Genomic DNA, 25,008 nt, shown 5'->3' on the forward strand with positions numbered 1-25,008 from the left:
CACAGATGCTGAAATGCAGCAGGGAATGTTGGATAAACAGAGGTCAGCCTAGCCGAGGGGAGCCAGCCAAGAGACAATGGAGTCTCAGTGTGATGTGATGCCCACTCTCAGGACCAACTCAGTACAGAGAGTCGCCCAATCCCCTGAGCGGCTGCACACTGCAGTGCTGGCAATGGGTGCTGGGTCACAGCTCACTTGAGGTCAGGCCCAGGTTTAGCAAAGGGAGCCAGGCTGCTTCAAACACGCTGCTTTCCTTTGTGCAGCCCTAAGACTGGCGCATGTGCCTCCAGCTGGAGAGCCACTCAGCACCTCACAGAATCGGGCTCTGTGAGAAGATTCTCTTAGGAAGCCAGTCCCCACAATGGCATGGCAGTCTGCGCACAGGCCCATCCCCCACACCTGCATTCCTGCTCTTAGCCCACCAGACATGCGGCGCCAAGGCATGGTCCCCCACTGCCTGCCCACTGTCAGACAGTCAGGTGCTGCCATGTGACCACCTGCCTGTGGGCCCACACTCAGCCTTAGTGTCTCCTTTGTGGAGCTCACCTGCCTGTGGGCACTTACCCCACAAATCCTCTGCCCCAGCATATTCATGAAACCACTTGCAAGGGGCTTGGCTGATCACAGGGAGATTTACAGAGGGCTCAGAATGCTGGGCCCGGGGTGGTGACTCACTGCACCAGGGAGGTGACAGCAGGGTCTCTGGAAGCAGTAGGTGATGGTGAGCCCAAGTGCTGCCTCCCCAGGGGGAACAGGGAGCTAGATCTCAAAGGGACGAGGCCCCAGGTGTGGCCCCTAGGGTTTGAGAGCTACAGGAGGAACATGAGGGTGGGCTGGCCTAAGACAGAGGACTGGCTGGCTCAGATGCCAGCGAAGCCGTGGGACCTGGGGTGTGACTGGTACGAGCGACTGAATCCATGGCTTTAGGAGTCATTCAGCTTTGTACCCACCCAATGCATCTCTTTTTAAAGTGAAACCTCTCTAAGCCCTTGTTGCAGCAAGTGGATTAGGCCCATGGCTGTGCTCTTAGCTACAGGCAGCATACAGCGCCTACCCAATATGACTGCTGAAGCAGGCAGGGATACATGGTTTTTAAGGCCAGAATGGACCATTCAATCATTTAATGTAACCTTGCTGTATGGTCCAGGCCAGAGAACTTCACCCCCGTTGCCCTTGTATTGAGCCTCATAACTTGTGTTATGGGCCTTCTGCCAGAGTGGGTGGGGGAGGTTCTGTGGTCTGTAACACGCAGGAGGCTGTGATGGTCCCTTCTGGCCTTAAAGGCTTTGAGGCCCAGAAAGATGCCAGCTGGAACTTGAAAACTTCCAGAGATGGAGAATCCACTCCTGCCTTGGGAGTTTGTGCCAGTCGTTAAGCTCCCTCACTGTGAACAACTGGGGCCTTCTATCCACTTTGAATTTGGCTGGCTTTAACCTCCGGCCATTGGTTCTTGTGCTGCCTTTCACTGCTAGATAGAGCCCTTTAGTCTGCAATGCTTGCTTCCCATGAAGGTACTTCTACCCCCTTGCTGTATCTATACCTGTGGTTGCTGGCAGTGCTTTAGTGCAATGCTCCCCTGGTGTCTTGTCGTGCCAATATTCCAGCTGCCCTCCCTAACAGAGAGAGAGGTGCAGTGCTGACCAGCGGGACTGCACCAGGAGGCAGCTCATTAGGGATCGTCATTGCATGGCTTGATTGTTGTTCTTTGCGATCTACCCCCATCCCCCCACCCGTGCCCAGAGTTGCTCATTGAACATACTAAAGAGCTTGAATATTCTTCATATTGGGATTGGCCTTTTCAGTCTGTTACGTAGAATACTGGATGCCAGTAGCATTTCAGTCCCGCCTGCAGGATCTGATTGTGTCTCACATACTTATTGTATGTGGGTGTCACGGCCCCTCCATGCGAGATTCCATTCCCCCTACTCGTGGGTTCAACATCTATAGCCAGATGTGAGTCCAGTGGGAGAAGGGAGGGTTTTGACCTGACTCCAGAAACGGTGTGGAAGTGCAAGTGGAAATGGCCCCTGGGAACCCATTTGAGCAGTGCGACTATGCAGCGCAACCCATGTGCTGAGTCCCTGCTGGCTCCAAGGCAGCACCTTCCCTTTCTCTGGAGATCGCTGGAGAGGAGACGAACTTGGAGGGTTCTTGGCCCAGCAGAGCATGGCAAGGTGCTTGCTGGTTTCTCAGGTGCCAGCAGGACATGCGAGTTTGATCTCGGCGGAGACACAGAGAAGGATCTGGACTCCTTAGTGCTCCGGTCCCTCGTGCTTAGGGTCCAACTAGGGAGAGAGGAGAAGCTTCTTCTAGACCGCCTCGATGGTCATTGCAAAGTTGTCATAAGGATTCTTTCTGTTTGCCTGGAAGTGGGGGTTGCCATACGCTTCCCCCAGCATCGCATCCCCTTCCTCTTTGTCCTCGCTCAGATCAAAGAAGGCTTTCAGTGCCTTAGGTCGGAGGTAGTGTAACGCGACCACTACCACCCCAATCAGGAAACACAGCAGACCTGGAAGACACAAGCAATGCACAAACACTCAGCAAATTCCCCTTCTGTGCACCTTCCACACAAGGAGGGTCCTTTGGGAGCAGCATGTCCCTCCCACAGGGCGACAGATCACACCCAGCTACCAGCCTGGGACACAGCCCAGCTTCCACCCAGCTGATGCCCCCTGTGTGTATTCTGACAGGCAAGAAGGAACAGCCTCCAAATGGGGAACTGTCACACCACCTTCCACCTCTCACTGCAGTGACGGCACCATGGGCTGCTGTGCTCTGCCCCCCTTTCAAATCCCATGCCACACCCTGCAGCGCCATCAGCTGGACATTTTTGGGGAACATACATAGACTGTGGGAATTCTTACCACTCCGGCCATTAAGCGCATACAAACTCCACAATCTACTGAAAAAGTCCCACAGTGACCTGCCAGCCCACTCCACCCCTTTGCCAGGAGCGATGCTTTTCACTATGCAAAGGAACTGGTACGTTTTGTTGGACATAAGACCTGTTCCTCCAAACAGCACCGGAGACCAGGCTAGCTGGGTGTTAGCGATTCAGAGCTGAGTTCCATCAGCTGTGGATACAGCCTGCTCAGCAGAACTGTCTGGAGAATGATAGGGTTTTTTTGCGGAACATTTTAATATTTTTTCCTTTTGATATTTAAATTTCCTGTGATTTTTTTTTTAACAAAAAAAGTTGTTTTTTTAAAAAACGTTTTCAGTTAAAGAAATGAGTTTTTAAAAATCCCAATTTTTTCCAAATGCCAAAACTTTTTACCCAAAACTAATAATTTCTACCAAAACATTTTCAGAAATGTCAATCACAATCAAACGTCCAATGAAAAAACACAAGCTCCTGTGCTCCGTGGGAACACGTGCATTGCATCAGCCCCAGGGGGAGCTGCAGAGCATGGAGCGACATGGCCAGGTTCACAGCTGATGGCTCTGACCCTCACAGGTTGGCTGTGAGGGACTTGGAACTGGACAAGAAGCAGCAGGTGCACAGGGCAAATCTGCCTCCTCCTCAGTCACCAGGTCTTCCCTGGAACCATGTTACAAACAAAGCAAGTGTGATGCCTACCTGTTGCAAGCGTGAGCCAGAAGGATGCCCCATAGACGATCTGCAAGGAGGCGGGACCGAACTGGATGGCGCACATGGGTGAGTTCCTGACCGTGGAGAAGGAGAGCAGCGAGAAGATCATGAAGGCCCCAGTGACCAGGATCATGTAGCCCCCGTAGACGAGGACTGGCATGGAGAACAGCATGTTGGAAATGAGCCAAGCACAAAATGCCACCCTAGTGGGAACAGAAAGGCCACAAAATGATGAGACCCACACACAGCCACTGGAACGGGCCACTGTTTTGGCACCAAACTGACTGCTGGGCAAGCTGCGGCCTTCTAACCCCCTCACTCCCTGAACGCTCACCTCCAGGCTGGTCTAGGAGCTCCAGGCTGTTCCTGGGCTTTCCCCAGGCACTGCCAGCACAGAGAACTGGATGCCCCTCCCAGCTTCCACGGGCCAAGACAGAGGGGCGGTACCCGTGGACAGAATGTGGGACACGGCTGTTCCTTTGTAGGGGGTGGAGCAGCTTTTTTTCCATAGTTCTGCAAAGGGCCAGCAGGTACTGGCATGGCTAAGGGAAGAGGCAGACTGCAGCAAATTCAGCCCCCTGCGCCCAGAGGGGGTGGGCTCCAACCCTCAACTCCAAGTCAAAGGAAGGTTCCAAGTCAGATCGAAAGGACCGTATTTCCAGTCTAGCCCATCTGTCCAGCCCCAGTGGAGTTCACACGCAGTCTCTCCATCCGCTCGTGCTTACTGGACGTAGGCAACAGGGGCCAAGATTTGAAAAACAGGAGCCTAAAGTCAGACTCCTCCATCCATATTTAGGCACCTGCCTGATCCTCAGCAATGCTGAGCACTCTCTAGCCCCCCCTCCAACCTACACCTGTGACCCCCAGGGCCTGGTTTCTGCTACAGGTTGACTTGGCTGCTGTATGGTTATTGTGAATGCGTTGACTTGTGTAGACCCCACTGCAGCGGGGGATGGGGGAGGCAGGCACCGCTGTAGGCCATGTCTGCTCCCAGGGAATGGGAGTCCAGTGCTGGCTTTCCAGAGGAGTCTCCCAGCACAGCAGGCTTTGCTAGCAAACCCATTTCACTTGGAGCAGGCCCAGGCCAAACCCAGGATGCACCGTCTGCTCCCCTCAGGAAGGGAGACTGTCCAGCTCCCTATGAAGAAGGAGGAGGCTCACCAGAGAGTTGCTGATGCGTAGTGGCCAGAGATCCTGTACTGGCTGTACACGCCGCAGGGGCTCTGCTGGCTGAACTTCTCTGCCACGTACAGGATGGGGCTAGGCAGCCCCTTCGCCAGGCCCTCCTTGTAGATTTGGTCATAGTTTACTCCAAAGCGCCAGGCAAAGTGCTCGTTGTAGTTGATGGTTTCATTGATCTGATTCACTGGGTTCCCTGCAGGAAAGGGAAGCGTCTCATTAGCTTTGGGGCAGAACAGAGATTCCACAATGTGTGGGGATCCAGGGGGCAGAGCAGTAACTGAGGGGCCAGTTAGTTACCTCAAGGGCAGGGCTATTGCTGAGCTTACTGCCCCTTCATACCGCCAGCCTGCCTTGGGGTAGTCACCCCAGAAAAATGAGAAGCCCCATTGTCTCCCCTTCCCAGATCTTCCCAGGCTGACCAGTTCTGGTGGGTTGTGTGTCATGGATGTGGCCCAGAATCCAGAAAGTATTGACCGGGTGATGAGCAACTGCACTCTCCCCAACCAGAGTCTGGACTGAATATTACAGGCAGTTCCCCCCCACCCCTCCTCGCCCTCAGGATCTAGGTGGCCCAGCAAGCAGACTGGTACCCAGCATGCACTGGAAGCCAGAGGAGATGTACGGGGCCCCTGCGGCTGGTAGTGGAGTTGGTGGCCTTACAACCAAGTGAGTGGCCAACAGCTCATGCTACGATGTCCAAAGTCAGAGTTGGGGAGAGATCCCCACGTGCTGTGCACATGGGCTGCTTCTCACTGACTGATGCATCCCAGCGTTGCACTCACCTATTAGCGTGACATTGACTCCCCCTAAGCCGATGTGCAGGCCAATGTCAGCGTTCACCATGGTGCGGCTGAAGGATTTGTAGGAAGTGTTCGCTGTCACCTGGCCAGTCTCCCAGTCCCCGGTGAACTGCACAGCTGGGAGGGGAGAGGAATCGTGGGTGGAGTTAGTCAGGGGCTGGCACCAGGCGCTGCCGCCCTCACGATCACCAACTGTGGGCAGAGTCTGGATTTGTAGGGATGGACTCTGCGCAATCATCTGTTCAAAGACAGTGGCCAGCCAAGCTCCAAAAGGCCCTGACTGGCTTCTCACTACTGAAATAAACTCTTTAGTCTCACACCTAGCCCCGTCTGGGATCCCTCCAGGCAGAATTGCCTGGCTCTATGGCAAATAGAAGCAGAGAGGAGCCTTCACATCTTGGATCCAAAGGGTCACTTTGACTAGGGCATGTTCCAGCATACCTAGGAGCCCCAAGCAGGGTGCTCAGCTGCTCTATGCTGCCCCCCTTGTTTGCTGAGCTGCTCCCTTTTAAAACAAACCATTCATTCATCTTTGAACCTTTCAGATTTTCAAAGCTCTAAAGATGGAGCCTGCACAGGCTCCCTGTCTCAGGCAGGGTTCAGTCCACAGGGCCAGAATGCTCTCCCTCAACCCCTCCCCCCAGGGGGAGACGCTCGGAGGTCTGGGAGTCTGTGTGAAGAAGGAGTGGGGAAAAGGGGATGCATCAAATTGTCCCCCCTCCAGCCCATGGGGCATGTCTAGTTCATGCAACCTAAGACCCGTGGAGAACAGGCCTCAAAGGGGGCAGCGGTGGGGCAGGCACAGACCCTAGAGTTCTCAGCACCCCAACTCCAATGACACTGCACTGCCAGGGAATGGGGGAATCAGAGCTGGAGTGGCCTGCAACGGGGGGCCTTCAGCAGCTGCCTGAGCTCCCTGCAAGGCTCCGGGGCTGAACCTCCTGCTTCTGCTGTGGAGGCAGAAACCGAGACCTGTTCCTTTCACCCAGGGGGAGAATTCAGAGGAAATGCCCCCAGGGCAAACTCTGAGATCTTGCTGTAGACACACTGCAGTCCAGAAGGACTGGGGCTTGCAAAATGGTATGATCCCTGAGTACTCAGGACCCCTCCCCTCCCCAGTACTTGCTGTGGGGGGGTCACAGAGCCAGAGTATCTATCTAGGGAATCCAAACTGGGCTTTCGGGTGGTGCCAGACAGAGAAATTCTTGGCTTCAGCTCTGAAAACGATTCATTATTCTTGTGTGCCCAAGCAGCACTTGGACGTCACATCATGCTGAGAGCTGCATGTGGCAGCTCTGAAGTGCCTCAGGGAGGGTGGACTCACTCCCAGAGAAGGCGATGGGGGCTGTGCCTGCTGCCTCTCACCCCTTCTCTGAGAGCTAGTCTTCTGCATTTCCTCAGAGTGCTCCCGTGTCACTTGGACTCAGGGAGCAGCCTGCAAACATGGCAGGGACCGATCCCTAGGGCTATTGGGTGCTGCCAGTTGTAACAACACTCAGCATCTCTCCAGCAGTTGCCTTCTAAGGGTCCCAGTGAGCTTTACAAACAGGGATTCGGCCACCCTCAGCACCCCTGTGAGAGGGGCAAATACCATAGTGTGTGCAAGTATGTGTACATGCACCACTGCCCTCTACTGGCTGGCACCAGAACTGTTCAGCGGTGCATCGGAGGCCTCTGTCCTGCTTACAGCCATTCTTCTGCAGATCACATAAGGGGCTGAGTGTTTTGGCACAGAGGGATTTGATTCCTCTTCCCTGAGAAGCTCTGAGTGGCCACAGAGAGAAGAATAGTGACATTCACAGCATTCCTAGATGGCCATGCATTCATTAAAATACTATCAAGCCCATTATAGAGATGGGGAAACTGAGGCCCAGACAGTTTAAGTGACTTGTCCAGGTCACACGGGAAGATTGAGTCAGAGTTGGGAATAGAACCCAGATCCTCCGTGCTCTAACCGCTAGCCCATGCTTCCTCTGTACACACCCAAAGCCTCCCTAGCAGGAAGTGGCCCTCCTCTGGGAATACCACCCCATGTATCACTAGCTAGTTCGAGGGAGCACTTACCAACAATCACCGCCCCAATGAAAAGGCTCAGGATAACCCGGAATAACCAATACAGCCTCTATGAGGAGAGAGATGGAAGGGGGGTCAGCTGTACGGAGTGGCCCAAGAGGTCCTCAGTTCTCTGAGTCAGTGATTGTAACAAAACCACTTAAAAGGCGCAAAGCTAGTATGAGACTGAGTTCTCTGGGACAGGGACAGAGGCTCTGCACATGTTGGTGCAGCACTGTAATAGAAACAAACAATAATATCATTGGACTTACAGAAAAACTGCTGTGAGGGGCGGAGAGGCCAGGACTTGAGTAGCAGGAGGTGCAGCCTATCAGAGAGGAAGGACAAATACAGAGGCGGGGGAAGCCCTGGATTGGACTAGCAGGGAGCTGTGGGGCAGGGCTGCGGTGCACTGGCGGAGCAGGGGGCAGAGCTATGGTGCAGGACTAGCAGGGCGCTGTGGGAGAGGGCTGGGGTGCCCTGGCAGAGTTGGGGGGCAGGGCTATAGTGCAGGACTAGGAGGGTACTGTGGGGCAGGGTTGGGGTGCCCTGGCAGAGCTCTGGGGGGTGTCAGGGCTATAGTGCCAGGGTAGCAGGGCGCTGCGGGGCAGGGCTGGGGTGCCCTGGCAGAGCAGGGGGCAGGGCTGAGGTGCCCTGGCGGAGCTCTGGGGGTGCCAGGGCCTGCATGGACTAGGTGGCAGATCAGCGCTCTCGGTCTCTCTGGGATCGGCTGGCGGCTGGGGCACTCACCGCTCGGCCCCGGATCCCTGGCAGGATGAGCAGGAAGCTAAGCCCCAGCGATAGGAAGAGGGCGATGACGATGATGGAGCTGACATCGAAGGCGTAGGCCTTCCTCGGCTGCGGGTAGAAGGGGTAGACGCCGTCGAAGAGAGTCATTGTGCAGGCTGGGGCTGGGCAGAGGGCAGCGAACCTGAGAGACAGAGAGAGACTTAGACGTGCCCAGAGCCGGGGTGTCTAGCACCGCCTGGGGCCTGGGATCCGCCCGGGCCCTGTGGGAAGCCCCGGGCAGAGGGCTGGGATGGCCCCAGGACCATCGGCTGCATCTCTGTGCGAGGCTCGGGGGCGGCTGCCCGGCCCCGGCTTCCCAGCGCTGGGCTGGACTGACCTCGCCTCCGAGTTCCCGAGCGGCGCCAGGACGCGTGCCTGAGATGATGGAACGCGCCCGGGGCCAGAGGAAACGCGCCGTACAAAGGCTCCGCTAGTCTGAGGGCCCAGTTTTCCAGGCGATCTGGGCTTGTGGGGGCGGGCGGGCACCCTACCCAGCGCCGCTCTGCTCCCCGCTGCTCAGCTGCCCCCTTCCCCTTGACCCTAAGGCAGCCAGTGTCGCCACTCCGCGCTGGGCGGGGACTAGCTGGGACCTGCCTGGCGCCGCAGGGAATCAGGGCACGTGTGTTTTGCGGTGCGCCTTGCACTGCACCCGAAGGAGCGAGCGAGCCAGCGATCTTCCGGGCAAGCAGGCGCTCAGACGTGCCGCAGGCTGCGCTCTGCATCTATAACGCTGGCTTTGTATTTGCTCCGTTTCCTGGCCCTGGGTCTCAAATGCCATTGGTGGGCTGGACATCGCCACCAGCAACAAATACCCCCCGTTCCAGCCTGGCAGAGCAGGAATCCTGTATGCGCACCAAAGGGGTGCGAGGTGCTGCCCAAGGTCAAAGAGGGAGCAATTGGCAGAGTCAGGATTTGGCTCGGAGTTCCCAGCTCTAAGCAATCCCCGCCTCTCCCCAGACTGGCTGGAGCACAGGTGTATTAGCTGGCATTTTCTAACGCTGCCTAGGAGATTTAGATACATATTTGCCATAAGTTTTCGTGGCAGCCGGGTCTGTTCTGTCCGATTTGATTATCTCAAGATTGTTGTGTGATTTCTTTAGAACACAGCCAGATTTAAAAAGCGTTATTTCTATTTCATGCATAGTCCGGGCTGTTTGTCACTCTCCTCTTTCTCATTTCTCACAAATAGCTAAACTGATTTTGCTGAAACTTTCCAGCAAAAATCATTTCATCTTCCCTGGAAGACCTCGGAACAGTTCAGCCCCAAAGGGGAAAGTTTCCGAATATTCCAACTCACTGAAAATAGGTGGGCAGAGCACAGGAACCTAAACTCAGTCGAATAAACACCCGACAAGGACTCTGGCCTTTATAAAAAGGAATTTAGCGTTTTTACTATGCCCTAGATTGGGATCCCTCCCTATATTTATAAAGGTTTGCCAACACAGATAAATTGACCGCAATAGCTACTGTGGAATAAGCTACGCCCAGGGCCGGCTCCAGGCATCAAGCAGGTGCTTGGGGCTGCAAGTCCGGAGTGGGGCGGCATTTTCAGGGTTTCCGCGGCAATTCGGCGGAGCGTCCCTCAACTCCCGCTCGGAGCGAAGAACCTCCGGCTGAACTGCCGCAGATCGCGATTGCGGCTTCTTCTTCTTCTTTTTTTTTTGGCTGCTTGGGGCCGCAAAAACCCTGGAGCCGGCTATGGCTACGCCACAATAGCTCCCATGTAGAACCTCTCTTCCGGAGGAGAAATCACTTTATTCCAGAATAATTAACGTATTTCCAAAGCGGAGTAATTATTCGGGAATAAAATCACATTTATTCCAGAGCAATTATTCCACAAGAGCTTTTCCGGTCAATTCCCCCGTGCAGACAAGTCCCGAGTTAGAATGTAGAACCCACCCGCGTTCTCAAGCAGGGACTCCAGTGGGGTAACTCGCAGGGTAAGTGTCAATTGGGGAATCGGGTTCTGGTAAAGCCGCTCAGGCAGCTCTGAGATGCGGAGAAAAACCCGATACGGCGATCAGACGGCATCAAACTTTGATCATTGAACGGCAGCCCGGAATTCCCTGGATCGCGCAGAAATCAGGGGCGACTCTTTCTAAATTTTTAAATTATTATTTCTCAATGAGAAATTTTAAAGTCGAACAACCATTTTCATCTGGCTTCATTCCGGATGGAAAGTTCACTTTGAAAACGGAAAATTCGTTGAACTTTCAAAATTCTAGCCGGGGCGGGGTCCTCCCTCCTCTGGCGCTGGATCCAGAATTTCTAGACCTAGGGGGTTAGTTTTTCCTTTTTTTCTTTTTCTCCCCGAAACTTTTCAGAAGGCTGGGGAAAATCGCCCAGGTGTAAAAAATGAAACTTGTGAACTCCTCGGCTCTGTCTGCGTTCAAAGGGTGAAGAGGCTTTGAAAAGTTAAGAGTGAGAAAAGAAAAGAAAAAAAAAAGAAAGCAAAGCTGGCTGGCACGATTCATCCTACCCCATTCAGCGGCAAAAGGACTGGGGGGGGGCAAGCGGGGAAGGGAATGAAAACCCAACCCCGGCATTTCGAGGGTAGGGGGTGTTGAAAACTAAATCGGAGCCAACATCTCGCTCCGAATCCCGCCGCGGGGACCGGCCGGTTTGTTTCCCAGCTCTCCTGCAAAAAGCATCCTACGAAAACTCTCCCTTGGCAATTTCTGTCGGGGCTAGAGACGGGTGCAGCTGGCTCTGGGGTGCCCCAGACGGGACAGGCAAGTGATGAAATCCCACCCGGCCCCCAAGGGCTTCTCCGGGGATGGCCAATGCCCTGCGTGGGGGGCCAGCGCGGACTTGGCTTCACGGTCCTTGCACCCACACGTCTCCTGGGAGCGGGTCAGGCAAAGGGGCTGCGGGTCATGTCCCCAAGGATCTTCACGCAGGGACACAGCCAGTCCCCACGGCCTGCACTGTGGCAGCCCCGAGAAGCCCGGGGTGTTTGGTTTCTCCCGTGCAGCCCGCTCCCGGCAGAAATACCCTAGCGAGGCCCGGGAGAGCATCTCCCTGGTGCCTGGAGCCCCAGCCCAGAATGGGCGCCTGCCCCTCTCTTACCTGTCTGGCAGGGCAGCGCTCAGGGTCAAGCAGTGTTGGCAATAGCTCGCGGGCTGCTCTCTTATAGCCCTCCCGCCCGCTCCCCCCTAGGGATGCCCGCTACACTCCGGGGCAGGTGTCTATGCAAATGAGGCAGCTGGGCCCCGCCCCCAGCGCTTCCTCCCAGGCGCTGGAGCCGCCCAGCCCCACTCTGCCCAGAGCCGGCCAGGCAGGAGGCACCAGGGCGAGAGCGCTGCGCGGCACCGCACACAAGGCGCACCCGCTGTCCAGGTGAGTGTGCTGCCCTCTTGGGGCGGGGGCCCTGGACCGGGAGGTGCAGCGGGATGCACCTGCTGAGAGTCTGACCGGGCGCTAGCGGCGCGGTGCCCGCAGGACACCGCCAGGGGGCGCCGCGCCCCCGGTCCGTTGACACGTGGAATCTGTGCCGGCGCCGGGCCAGCTGGGAGCCCACCTGTGCTAAGCAGAGAGTCCTGCTGCGGGCAGGTGGCGTCCCTGGGGAGAGCCGGGCTGCGCCAGCCGTCCTGGAGCCGGCCTGGCCAGGGCAGGTGGAGCCTGGCACAGCCGCTGCGCAGCCTCCCTCCCCGGCACGGGTCGCTCTGCGCTTTGGAGGTGCCCAGCCCGAATGCGGAGCGCCAGGCACAGCGCTCCCCCCCCCCCCCGCCTCACACTCCCCGAGGCTGGGAGCCCTTGGCCGGGCGCGCCCCCACCCCCAATTAAATCTTGGCCACGGGGACGCTTTTTCCTCCCAGGCTGGTCCCTTGCTCAGGGCGCTGATGGAGGGGCTGGGCGGGAGGGTTTCTGCTCTGGGGAGGGGCTGAGTCCCCAGCTCTAGCCTCCCAGGGGAGCCGCGTGTGGGGCTGGCTGGCTCTGTATTTCCCTGGCCGAGGCCAGAACTCAGGGCAGAGGCCCCTCTGGACGGGAGCCTCCTTTCCTTGGCCCTTTGCGGGCGCCTGGGTTCCCCTGCACATTCTGTGCCCTTTGCTTCCGCCAGCTGCCCCCGGGCAGGGCTGTGCTGGGTGCCCCAGCTGCTGGCTGTGCCCTGGCCAGAGGGAGGCGGGGAGTCAGATCAGGGCCCCAGTGCCTGTTCCCCGGGGCTCGCCAGGAGCTGGCTCTGCTTCTCGGATACCCCGTCCCTCCCCTTCCGCGCAACTAGGCGGTCCGGGGCCAGGCAGTGGGAATCTGTCTCCTCAGCACGTAGAACAGCCCTGTGGGATTCCCGAGCCCCCGTTGGGTTAGTTCTCTTCATACTCGGGGTCCCAGACCCCCTCTGGGCACAGGGACAGCAAGTCCTGCCCTGCCCTGAAACGTGGCGAAATCCCATCCATCCCATCCCCTGCCAGCCAGCCCTGAGCACGGTCTGGCCCCAGACGGATTCTGGTGCTAAACGCACGGGACCCATTAAGGAGCCGGGTCTTGGAAATGTAACTTGGGGGCTGAATGTGCTGCAAGGTTAAGAAGCGTAAAGCAGCCACAAGTCGCATTCTGCAGCGTTTAATCTTTTTAAGAAACCAGCTTCCCGGAGCTATCCAATCCCCTGTGCTGCGCAGCTCTGCTTAACTAAGCATAGAGACTTTCTGGGGTACTTGTGTGAGCATCCCCCCATCAGACGCCGGGGTTCCCACACAGGAGGGTGAGTGTTTGGGGGAGCTAGTCCCCCCTCCCTTTTTCAATATACAGCAGCTCAGCCGTGGAGGGAGCTTGTCCTTGCCAATTCCTCCTGGAAGCCCTTCTTTGGCACTGAGGGTTTGTTTTGCAGTCGCTGAAGTGTTTGCTAGAGCCTTGCGGTTTTGGATAGGGTTCACTGAACGATTCGATGAAGGGCCTGGAGCTTTTGGAGATATCAAGGGAACTAAGCAATCCCACGCCGAGACTCCTAGCAGGAGTCAAGGACCATGGTTTGGCTCTGGCAGCACCAGGGTTCCGTGTTTTCATGGGGTGGGGAAGCTCAGAGCTAGAGTGGGGTGTGGGCAGAGAAGCAGGATCAAACCCCATTGCTGGACAGCGCAGAGCTGGCTGTTTGAATGTACCAGCAGGGATCTGAGGTACAGAGAGGAGTGATCTTCCCTGGGGCAGAACTGAGATTAGATCCCCTGTCTAGTGTTACCTCCCAGCACATCCTCCCTCTGCCACAGTAGAGGAGGGGTTTCAAACTTACAAACTCCTTGTGGGGCTCCCAGGCTTGTGGAGCCTGCCCAAGTCTGCAAACTGGTTCCCCAGTCAAAGCCCCGTGTTTTCAGGAGTGGGTCAATAAACAGGCCAAAGAGCTGCTAGATGCCATAACACAAGGCATTTGTTTGGCACGCAGGGGCTGGCCTGCATTTTGCTAGCTACCCCTGAGCTCACCAGCACCAACGTGCTTGCTCTTTCTCCACGGTGCTGGGAGAGAACACTGGACTGGTTCAGAATGAATGCATCCCAGAAATCAGGCAAATCAGCCCCCAGATGAGTAGATAACAAAGCAAAAAACTGCAGCACAGGCCAATTGGAGCTCTAGGTGGCCATGCGTGGGAAATAGATTCCCTTGCTCAAGGAGCACCACCCCCAGGAGACCACATTATTCAGGCGCAGAAGGTCCTCTCGGCTGGCCTGAGTCCCAGAGTCCTTGCTCAGACTTGCTGAGATAGACATGCTAAATGGATAGTATGGAGAGTTCCCAAAAGGACAAACAAGGAAATGGAACACAGAAGCCACCAAAATAATCTTTGGTTAATTGCTCCCCATGAGGATTTTGGGATCTCAGTCCCTGTTGAATACTCCCCACAGTCTTGGATTTTGTCAGTTGATAGAGGCTGGGTTGATCCTCTGGGCCAGACCATGGAGAGATGAGAATCCCAGATATACAGAGTCAACCTCCCTGCTTCACAGGTCTAGTACAAATCCCCCAGGCTGCACCAGAAGACAAGAACAAAAGATACTTTCAAAACTCTTGTCTGCTGGAACTCTGCATGAGAGCAGAACCTTTCTGATATAGTGAAGGGATGGGGAAAGGGAGGAAGGATGGGCTATTGGACAGTGCATTTGGTTTGATTTCTGTGAGACCATGGGTCAATCACATAACCTACCATGTGTCTGGTCCCCAGCTATAGACTGTGGATAGCACTTCCCTACTTCCTGAAGGGAATGTTAAGATAAATCCATTAAAAGGACAGGAGTACTTGTGGCACCTTAGAGACTAAGTTAATTGTATCCAATTTGCATATTAATTCGAGTTCAGCAGTCACTATACTCACACACCATACAACATAAACACTAACCCAGGAACCTATCCTTGCAACAAAGCCCAGTGCCAGCTCTGTCCACATATCTATTCAAGTGACACCATCATAGGACTTAATCACATCAGCCACGCCATCAGGGGCTCATTCACCTGCACATCTACCAATGTGATATATGCCATCATGTGCCAGCAATGCCCCTCTGCCATGTATATTGGCCAAACCGGACAGTCTCTGTGCAAAAGAATAAAGGGACACAAATCTGACATCAGGAATCATAACATTCAAAAACCAGTGGGAGAACACTTCAGCTTCTCTAACCACTCAGTGACAGACTTGAAGGTGGCAATTTTGCAACAAAAAACTTCAAAAACAGACTCCAAAGAGAGACCGCTGAACTTAAATTAATATGCAAATTAGATACAATTAACTTAGGTTTAAACAGAGAATGGGAATGGTTGGGTCATTACACTAATTGAATCTCTTTCCCTATGTTAAGTTCTCCTCACAGCTTCTATGGGTCATCTCAATTATCACTTCAAAAGTTTTTTTTCTCCTGCTGATGATAGCTCATCTCAGTTGATTAGAGTCTTCCTGTTGGTATGCATACTTCCACCTTTTCCTGTTCTCTGTATGTATAAATATCTCCTGTCTGTGTGTTCCATTCTATGCATCCGAAGAAGTGAGCTGTAGCCCATGAAAGCTTATGCTGAAATAAATTTGTTAGTCTCTAAGGTGCCACAAGTACTCCTGTTCTTTTTGCGGATACAGACTAACACGGCTGCTATTCTGAAACCTGTCATAAATCCATTAGTTGCTCATGTGCTATGGAGGATGGAGCATTGAATTCAGATGCAGGAGATCTGGGCTCTGTTCCTGACTTTGCCACTGACTTTCTGGGTACCCACAAGCAAGTCACTTCCACTCTCTGTGCCTCAGTTTCCACATCTGTAAAATGTGGCTAACAATAGCAGCCTCTTTTATAAAGTCCTTTGAGATCTACTGATGAAAAGTGCTGTATAAGAACTAAATATTACCCTGGAAAGAATGAAAAATGCAACAAAGGCAAGTTGCTTGTTAGTGTCTCTAGCCATCCCTGAGGCATGTGCTCAGCTCTTCGCATTTACGTACAGAGGTGAAGCATGTGACCTGAATGGAAAGTGCATTGACTGATACCATGGCAGGAAGAGCACTGTATAAATGCCTTGGTGGTGGAGACTAAGTCTCTCTCTCTCTTTGCAGAAATATGTGACTGGACACTCTAGCTGTTGGCTATCTTCTAATAATTTTCCTTGCATAATATTCTATCTTTCTCTGCTGTTTATCTTCTATTTCTTTAAACTGGACAAGGAGTGGAAATTTCCTGTTAATTTCATACCAGCCCAGATCCTATTACAGTCTGGATTTGTGGTTTTCTGCTTGTGAGAAGTAGCCATTTGTGAGTGTCTCTTTCTACTGGTGCTTTGGATAATGCTGTAGTAAGGATTCACTGCGCTAGTTGTATCGGAGCTATCTGAGTTCATGTTACACCCAGCTGGCAATTTTTGTAAATTTGGTTGTAACTCTTTCCTCTAGAAACTACTCTGTCCGCTGATAAATACATACCCATATGCATACATAGCCATACTGCTTGCAACCATAAGGGGATGTAGCCGTTCTGTTTTCAGTGTACTGTGCTTTTCAAAGTAGAAGAATCTTTCAGTAGTAGTTCAATCTTAAATCCATATGTCATAAAGATGTAACTTTCTTTAAAAAGCTAATGAAGTGGTTTGCTTGTAATAACACTTGATGACATATGGATCTGAGATCAGCTGAGAGGAGATTTATACAGTATTATTTCTCATAGGTAAAGGAAGATTTGTTTACAGTGTATCAAACCGCCTGTAACGGCATCGTGTGTTCAAAGGGCAACACAAATAATGGGTTTTAGAGCAGTGGGTCTCAAACTTTTTTACTGGCGACCCCTTTCACATAGCAGGCCTCTGAGTGTGACCCCCCCAATAAATTAAACACACTTTTTAATATATTTAACACCATTATAAATGCTGGAGGCAAGCGGGGTTTGGGGTGGAGGTTGATAGCTTGCAACCCCCCATGTAATAATCTCGCAACCCCCTGAGTGGTCCCGACCCCCAGTTTGAGAACCCCTGTTTTAGAGTGTGTATCTCCTCTTGCACACAAACTGAGGGCCTGGAGATGGTATCTGGTTAGGTGGGCACAAATGCTAGCATTTAGATCTTAAACTACTGCACCGGAATTAGAGGTGCACGTGCTAGTATTTATACCTTCTGCTATTGATAGGAGATAAGTTCTAGGTATCATTAACTGCAGATGCAAACTGAACCTATAATATTATGATCCAGGTTGACAGGTTTCTAAAAATCAGGTGCAATACATGCGTTCCATTAGCCTCTGTGTGTAACACATGATACACTTGGAGTGTCACTTAGGCCTGGAATGTGGGAAAAGACGATTATGTAATCTTTGTCAGAAACCATGTCCAGAAAACAGTTTATCCAAACAATGTGACTTCTTGCCAAGGCAGTGCGTTGAGGGGGTCCTTCCACAGAGCAGGTGAAAATAGCTTTGGAAACAGACCCACCATACTGCTATTTGCTGCAACCTCTTTCCCCTCCTGTGCAGACCTGCTATTCAGAACTGCACCTTATGGACAGGAACACTATAGAAATACATAGGCAAGATGCCTTTGCAGACTGCTGGTCTGCACCCTTAAGATTTCTGCCTCGGAAGCAGAACAAGTGTTAACCTGGTTGGATGATTTCAAGTACTGATTCCAATCTAGCATGTTAGGGGAGCCACCTAAGCTAGCCAATGGGAGCTGCCAGCGAGAGGAGTGCATACTAAATCCCGCCCCTGTCTCAGAGATAGGTACCTAAGTCTAGGCTGCAGGGAGGCATCCATTCCTCCTAGAGGTCCACGGTTGGGAAGCCCTTTGGAGTTAAGCACCCAAGGCATATTATGTGAGGAGGAGCATCTCTCTCATAACTTTTAGCCTAGTGGGTCAGTCACCCACCTGGGATGTGGGAGACCCCCCCCCAGTTCATGTCCCCCCTCTGCCTGTTGGGGAGAAGGGATTTGAACAGGCATCTCACAGCTGAGTGCCCTAACCACTAGGTGATGGGATATTCTGACATGGGGCTGCCTCAGTCTCTCCGTTCCCCTGTGGATAAATAATTCAAACTTTATTGGAGCCAGGTCTCTCCCGTCCTGTGCGCGTACTCTAACCAGCAAGCTACAGTGTCATTGTCTGGCCCCCTGCGCTCTGTGAGACACCAAGGCCTCCTGAGGTTTAGAAATTCTTTGTGGAGCTCCAATCCACCTGCTTTCCTCTCTGTTTTCAGAGGCATCAGTGGGAGGGTTTCCCAGGAAAAGTACAACCGTCATGGCCAGGACTAAGACTTGGATCCTGGCCTTGGTTGGGTGGCTCCTCTCCGGGACGTGGAGTGTAGTGGGTAAGTACCATTACCTTGCTTCCACCACCCCCCATCTATGGTTACTGACATATTGGAATGCCCCATGTTTTCTCACTTCTGTTTGGGCTTCTTTGATTAGAAAGAATCTACTGCCCAAGGCCACATCTCTTGGGGGAGGAGGAGAGGTGCTAAGATAAGGGTGTGCCCTGGCATGTGACTGTGGGGTGGATGCCGTGGCTCCGTTGTGTGCTGTGAATAGTACTGCGTGGGCGTGCCTGCACAGTGACTTTCACTGGCATGCTGGTGTGTTCCATGCAGCGAGTGGGACATGTTGGTCTGGTCCCTGGGCTTTGATTGGTCAGTGATATTGTTTTGCTGTTCAGTTCACTCTTAGCCCTGGGGACTGGCTCGGAGGCAGTCTGACCCCTCACGCTGAGAGGTAAAAGTCCCGCGACACAGAAATCCAGCGTTCCTTGTATAGCAGGGGGAGTTGTCTTGCCCCACTGGGAAGCATGTTCTCCTTGCTGGCAGCGTGAGGTGCTGCCTCAGCGGCCCTTCGGCAGGCTGGGCTACCAGCACACCGATCCAGGGCCCCTCTCAATGTTTTGTTTAAAATCTCAGGAGATTTCAGTTTGCTCCAGCTGTGACAGTACAAACCAAATCTGCATCTTGTTCCCTGGGTTCAGTCCCCACCTCCCCTATAACAGCTGCCATCCCCGCTTCATGCCATCCCTGGGTCCGGTGTCTTCACAGGTGCTCAAGAGAACGTTCACTGGGAAGTACAGCGCTATGATGGCTGGTACAACAACCTCCTGTACCACAACCATGGCTCTGCAGGTGAGTGCAGGAGTACGGGAGGCCAGCGCTGGCGACAAGGCAGGGCCAGTGGCTTTGACATCTTTGGTCAGAGTAGATGACCTGGCTTGTCCTGCCTCTGGGCAGCAGGGCCGGCTTTAGGCCTATTCCACTGAGCACCGCCCAGTGAGTACAAGCCCCACATGTTGTTGGTTTTTTTTGTCATCCCTGCTGGGTCCCCGTCAAAACTGTTCAAATTGGGCCCCGCGCTTCCTAAAGCTGGCCCTGCGGGCAGAACTGTTGATTTGAAACTGGGGCCTGATGGAGCCAGGAGGCTAAAGCTCAGTCCAGACCTGCCTGAGCTGAAGATGGTGGCTTGGGGCAGCCAGAGGAAGTGGCAGAGGGGGTTGCCTACCATTGGTGCTCCTGGGTATTGCTCAAGGCTCTTGTTGGATCCCCAGGTCCTTTGAGGTGATTGTAATACAGCAGCGTATGGCTTCTGCCACCTGCACTTGGTTGAGAGGTTGCAACCTTCACATTCAGATGCAGGCCCTGCTACTGTCATCCATACCTTGGTCACCTCCAGGGCAGGCAGTCCCCACTCCACTGGTCAGGGCCAAAGCCCCCTGAGTCTTTCCAATGATTTCAGTGGACTTTAATCAGGTCCACAACAGAGCGGCACCTTCAAGGAGGATTTTCAAAAGCATCTAAGGGAGTTAGGTACCCGGCTTCCACTGACTTTCAGTAGGTGATAGGCACCGAACTCCTTTAGGCACCCAGCTTCCACTGACTTTCAATAGGTGTTGGCACCAAACTCTCTTGTGCATGTGGCTTCTTTTAACTTTCAAAAGGTGATGGCACCAAACTCCCTTAGGTGCTTTTAAAACCTCCCTCCTGCAATCCCTCCAGAAACTCAAGGTGGCATAGCTTGCAGAACGTTGTTTATTTTGGCCTCATCTCCGCTGGCGAGGGCTTGCTGCTAGCATTGATCAGAAGAACTGCACCAACGAACGAGTGCTTTTGCCAGGATAGTTTCTATCATTTCCCCAAATGAAATAACCTCTCCCAGAAAAAGGGCTTTTATGCAGGACACCTGCATCTGCAGGTGGGCTTTGGCTTTTGTCAGTTATGGGAGTTTTCATGCTTCTGGCTGATGTGGATCTGCTGGAATTAAATGTTTGTTCTCCTCTGATGTGTCTGGTGTTGCCTAGTATCGAGGATGCCAGGTTGGATGGTCTGTGCTGCTGGTTGTTAACCCTCGTGAAAACATCCCTTGTGCCCCGATGGAATGAGGAGATGCTGTGTGGATCTGGTTGTGCGGAGAAGGAATGTGTCTAGTTGGAGGTTTAGCACACTGCAGCCCTGACGGTCCTTTATAAAGACACTAGGTTTTCTGGAAGACAGGTTCCCAAACACTCCATCTACCTCATTCTCTCCCCCTAGCCCAGATTTCCCAAACCCCCTTTCCCCATATGCTGCTAACAACCTTGGGATCCCATCTGTCCTGGGGATACTGGACACAGTGACATGCTGATGTTGTACCACCAGGTTCCAAGCTGCTGCGTCTCCTGCCAGCTAACTATGCCGATGGCGTGTACGAGCCCCTGCAGGAGCCGCACGTACCCAACGCTCGCAGGCTCAGCAACGTGGCTGCGCGGGGGCCCTCCGGGCTGGCCTCCCGCAGGAACAGAACCGTGCTGGGTGTCTTCTTTGGTAAGAGGTGTCTGGCAGAGCACTGGGTACAGCCCTTGGGCTATTTCTTTACTCCCATCTTTGTGACCCATCTTGCTCTTTCCCCTAAGCCCTTGGTTAGACAGATTCAAATCTATAACTTCCAAACCAAGACATCTGACCTTGTGGAGCCCTGGAGGTTAGGAACGGCCTGCAGGGGCATGTCCCTCATCCATCTCAGAGGACATTCCTGTCGGTGGGGTCATGATCCGGGCTCATCTCGCACCGGGGCCTGTGGCCATGCTCTGTGCACTGGTGACTTCCTCCATTTGTCTGAGTCATGTTTGGAGAATGTAAACCCCTGGGTATGTTCACCTAGGTTGAGCAACCAGGCAGCAGGTTTCCCAGAAGCCAAAGGCCCATCTCAGTGGAGGAGAAAGAGCAAGAGGAAGTGGGGTTCAGTTATTATTACCTTTAGTCTCATTGATTTAAGAGGCAAAGCAAACACAAGCTCATCTGGGGCAGTCCCTCTAGCCTGGGGCAGTCCCTTTAGCCTGGGGCAATCAGCAGTGTCCCTGCTGTCTGCAAGAGGCATGAATCAATGTCCATTCCTGTCACATGCAGAACTTCACCCATTCATTAGCCATGTTGCTGAGCATTTGTGATCGTCTGGGGAGTGGATCCCAGCAGGAGCCTGTCCCAGGAGAGCTCTGTGCTGGCTGCTAGCAGAGACTTTGGCCAGGATTCTGTGCTATGTTCATTTTTATCTCAGAGATTTCAATGGTAAAGGGGACCATCCTGACCTTCTCCTCTGATCACAGGTCAGAGAACCCAGCCAGAGAGTCCTGCATCCAGCCCATCTCTCCAGCTGAGCTAGAGGCTCTCTGAAGTGGGCAAGCGAGTTGTTATCCTAGCGAGACACAATCCCCAGGCTGAGGGCAGTTATGCAGTACACAGGAGTGGGAGAACCCTGGAAGGTTTAGGGGACTGGGTTGGATACGTCCTCAAAATTCCCCCACTTCCCCCCGGGGCCTTTGCTCTGTTTTGGGCTGGAGATAGTGATGGTCAGCGCTTACACAAGCTTCAGAAATTCCCCTCCCAGGCACCGCGCAGTTGGCAGCATTAAAACGGCCTGTGAGATTTCCAGCCCTGCCTGCTGCTAGGCAGACTGGACTAGCCCACAAGTGGGTTGTGGTTCACAGGGTTGTGGCACCTCTGCTTCCAGCTCCAACCAACACCAGACAGCTCAGAGGCTCCCGACAAAGAAGGGTGTGAACCTCCGGCTCAGCACCTGCCTGTAGGACAGACGCTTCCTCAGTTCTTGCTTGCTGTGCATCACACGGGTTATGGCAGGCAGTCACCAGGCTTGGAGAATAGATCCCCCTAGTCCCTCAAGGCAGTTCCAGGAATGAGGACATGTGAGGGAGCAGGTCAGGCTGCATTTCCAGGAACAAGGACAAGTGAGGGAGCAGGTCAGGCTGATGAAAGGCAGCACCTACTGGGGATCTCTGAACAGCCACTGGACCAATCAGATTTAATCCCTGCTGACTATGAGACTCTGCATAAGCCATGTATTCATCTGCCCTGCCCCACAAATGGGTAAAGCCCAGCACGCCTCACAGTACTCTACCCCATAGCCCCTCCCACCCAGGGATCTCAAAGCTCTGTAAAGAGAGGCAAGTATCATCACTCCCGTTTGCAGACGGATGACGAAGGAACAGAGATGTCAAGTGACTTCTCCAAGGTCAGCCAGCAAACCAGTGGCAAAGTCAGAGAGAGAATGTGGCTCATTGCCAACATGGTCATCTGGGTGCAGCCCCTCCCCCCCTTCGCATCTCACCTGACCCGCTCTGACTGAGCCGGAACAGCAGTCGTTACACAGGGCCATGGAGAATTTGCCCGAATCTCGTTGAATGCTGTAATTCTTGGGGTGCAAATGACAACCCGCTCCCACCCAGCTGTCCCAGTCAGTGTCTCTGCTTGGGTCTCTCATAGGTTTCCATGTGCTCTCGGAGATCATGGCGGTGGAGAATCCCGGTTGCCCTGCTCAATTCATAAACATCCGCATCCCTGCAGGAGACCCCGTGTTTGACCCTGACAATGCTGGAGACGTAGTCCTACCCTTTCAGCGCAGCAAGTGGGCTGTGGAGACAGGGCAGAGTCCCAACAACCCCCGAGAACAGGTGAAGGGGCAGCATTTCCTTTTTTGTTTCCTTTTGGGTTGTACTTATTTCTTCCACTGGTTGTTTACAGGAGTATTTCATAACTGGCTGGGCTGAGGCAGGGCATGCGTCAACAGGTCTCTGGCACAGCGACATAAAGATGCCTTATGAAATTGAGTACAAGAAAGCAATCTAGAGCAGAGAGCAGCGGCACCGTTCTCTCACACACCAGTCACTAGCCCCACTTATTAATGACATTAATGCCCACAGTGACCTGAAAACAGCACAGTTCCCACTGGTCACCAGGCCAGGTTGCAAGAGAGGAAACATTGCAATGAAATGGACTAGACAGAAAATGGGCAGAGCTAGCTGAAAAATGAAAACGCATTGCACATGTCATTTCATGTCACTGGTTTTCCAAATGGGTTGATTTAATATTTTTAAAACCCATCCACAGATTTTTTAAACTGTTTTTGAAAATCAAAATTTCCTGTAATGAAGTTTTTCAGTTTTGAGATTGAAATTTTTTTCAGAACTGAAAAATGTTTATGTGCTGAAAAAAGTCCCACTATGTACCTAATTTGGCCAGTCAGGATGGTCCATCCAGAAAACAATAAGTCTGAAACTGACACCTGATGAACACAATTAGACACAGCTCAAAAATAGAAAATCACAATGGAGCCTGATTAGCAGGTTACATTTTTAACTCAGTGTTTCCTAGAAAAATTTCAAATCTTGAAACATTTTAAAGACACCAAAATGTTTGCAAGGAAATGTATATTTTCAAAAGAGGCCATTTTTCAATGGAAATGTTTGCCACATGAAACACATGGCCCAGCTGTAGCAGAAAGAGACTTCACAAAGCAGCAGCAGGAGACATGGCTCTAGGGATGGATGAGCAGCAGCCAAACGGAGGCGGTCTGGTTAGAACCACCTTGCTGAGAACAGGTTTGCTGGGGAGGAGTCCAGGACTTCCTCCTGCCCTGCCTTATTTAGCCTGTGATTCGAGAGCTTCTGTTTCAGAATCTAAAGGAAAGCAGGAAATGAAAAATAATTTAAAAGAATGATAATGGAACTTCCTCCAGCCTCTGGGAAGCCCCTTTATCTGGAGGAAGGGTCACAAAGTTGGTAGTTTATCAACATTGGCAGGCCCATCCCTTTCTTGATGATTCTGGTGACTTCTGCTCCAGATTGATAAGAAGGTGGTAAGATTTCTGTTCCTTGTGGAATACGTGCTGTCCATCTCACCGTGTGTGTAGTGGGCCATCAATAGACACAAGCGCACAGAGGACCTTTGTTTTGGCTAAGCCCTGATTCTTCTCCGTCCCCATGCAGAGACCAGGAGGCAGCTGATCATTCCGCTCTGACCCCAGCCCTTGTTTCTCTCCTCAGATAAACATGGTGACAGGCTGGCTTGATGGAAGTGCCATTTATGGCCCTTCCCATTCCTGGAGTGATGCCTTGAGGAGTTTCTCTGGTGGGAAGCTGGCTTCTGAGACTAAAGAGAGCTTCCCAAAGCAGACGGACGGGAGAAACTTCATGTGGAAGGCTCTGGACCCGTCAACAGGAAAGGGGGGCTCTGAAGGGATCTATGGTAAGGAAGCCTCATGTCCCAGTTTCCCACCTTTCAGCTTTCCTGGTGCATTTGAATGGTTATTTCACACCCTACCCAGGCTGAAGTCTCCAACCCATCCTGGATCAGAATCAGGCCTAGAGGTGGCCGATTGCACAGGCTACTTGAGAGAAATGCAGAAAAGCGGTTAGAACTGCTGGGCTTCCCCCAGCACTGAGTCATCAGTCTCCCACTCGATTCCTCGAGCAAACCTACCGCTGGATGCATCCGAGCAGAGTGTCACCTCGGCGCAGGGAGTGAGGGGCTGGGTGGGTAGGCCAGATCCCCCTGCATCTAGGGAACCTGATGCCAAGCATTCGCCCTGGAAAGGGTGGCCCAGTGGAAATTCCCAGACAAAAAGCTGTTTGTTTCCCAGGTGTGGTGTGTGATTTGGAACCAAGGTGCATTCACGCAGTGCCCTGAAGAGAAACATCTCTTAGCACCTGCCAGGCCCCAGCAGTGAAGTGCTGGCCACTCCCTGCAGCCAGGTGCTGCCCCTACAAACCCAGGCTAAGCTGGTGGGTCACCTAGACTTTAAGGCCAGAGGGGACCCTCATAATCATCTAGTCTGAGCTGCTGCATGTCGCAGGCCACAGAGCCTCAACCACCCCCTCGTGGCTATACTAGACCCCTAA

General features: G+C 53.1%; 2 protein-coding genes across 2 annotated transcripts in view; one reads left to right on the plus strand and one right to left on the minus strand.

Moving 5' to 3' along the window:
• Nucleotides 1–25,008, plus strand: part of LOC115658623 (dual oxidase 2-like) — a 79,572-nt gene that overhangs the window by 25,099 nt on the left and 29,465 nt on the right. Inside the window, exons 7-11 of the mRNA XM_030577845.1 lie at nucleotides 18,062–18,172; nucleotides 18,887–18,970; nucleotides 20,477–20,641; nucleotides 22,595–22,782; nucleotides 24,154–24,355. Of these exons, the coding sequence (XP_030433705.1) occupies nucleotides 18,062–18,172; nucleotides 18,887–18,970; nucleotides 20,477–20,641; nucleotides 22,595–22,782; nucleotides 24,154–24,355 (750 nt within the window). The remainder of the gene's footprint in view (nucleotides 1–18,061; nucleotides 18,173–18,886; nucleotides 18,971–20,476; nucleotides 20,642–22,594; nucleotides 22,783–24,153; nucleotides 24,356–25,008) is intronic.
• On the minus strand, nucleotides 2,310–8,523 carry DUOXA2 (dual oxidase maturation factor 2). Its single transcript, XM_030577846.1, has 6 exons — nucleotides 8,377–8,523; nucleotides 7,639–7,696; nucleotides 5,557–5,691; nucleotides 4,754–4,967; nucleotides 3,581–3,795; nucleotides 2,310–2,509 (listed from the first exon to the last, which is right to left on the minus strand). The coding sequence occupies exons 1-6, from the start codon at nucleotides 8,521–8,523 to the stop codon at nucleotides 2,310–2,312; spliced, it is 969 nt and encodes a 322-aa protein (XP_030433706.1).

Source organism: Gopherus evgoodei, chromosome 10 (genome assembly GCF_007399415.2).
Source record: "Gopherus evgoodei ecotype Sinaloan lineage chromosome 10, rGopEvg1_v1.p, whole genome shotgun sequence".
Taxonomy (NCBI): Eukaryota; Metazoa; Chordata; order Testudines; family Testudinidae; genus Gopherus; species Gopherus evgoodei.

Excerpts from the sequence above, each read along its gene's own strand:
- DUOXA2 (XM_030577846.1), bottom strand. The coding sequence starts at position 8,523 with ATGACTCTCTTCGACGGCGTCTACCCCTTCTACCCGCAGCCGAGGAAG. Across the intron at positions 7,697-8,376 it reads CAGGGATCCGGGGCCGAGCG|AGGCTGTATTGGTTATTCCG; the intron begins GTGAGTGCCCCA and ends CTCTCCTCATAG. Across the intron at positions 2,510-3,580 it reads CTGGCTCACGCTTGCAACAG|GTCTGCTGTGTTTCCTGATT; the intron begins GTAGGCATCACA and ends TGTGTCTTCCAG.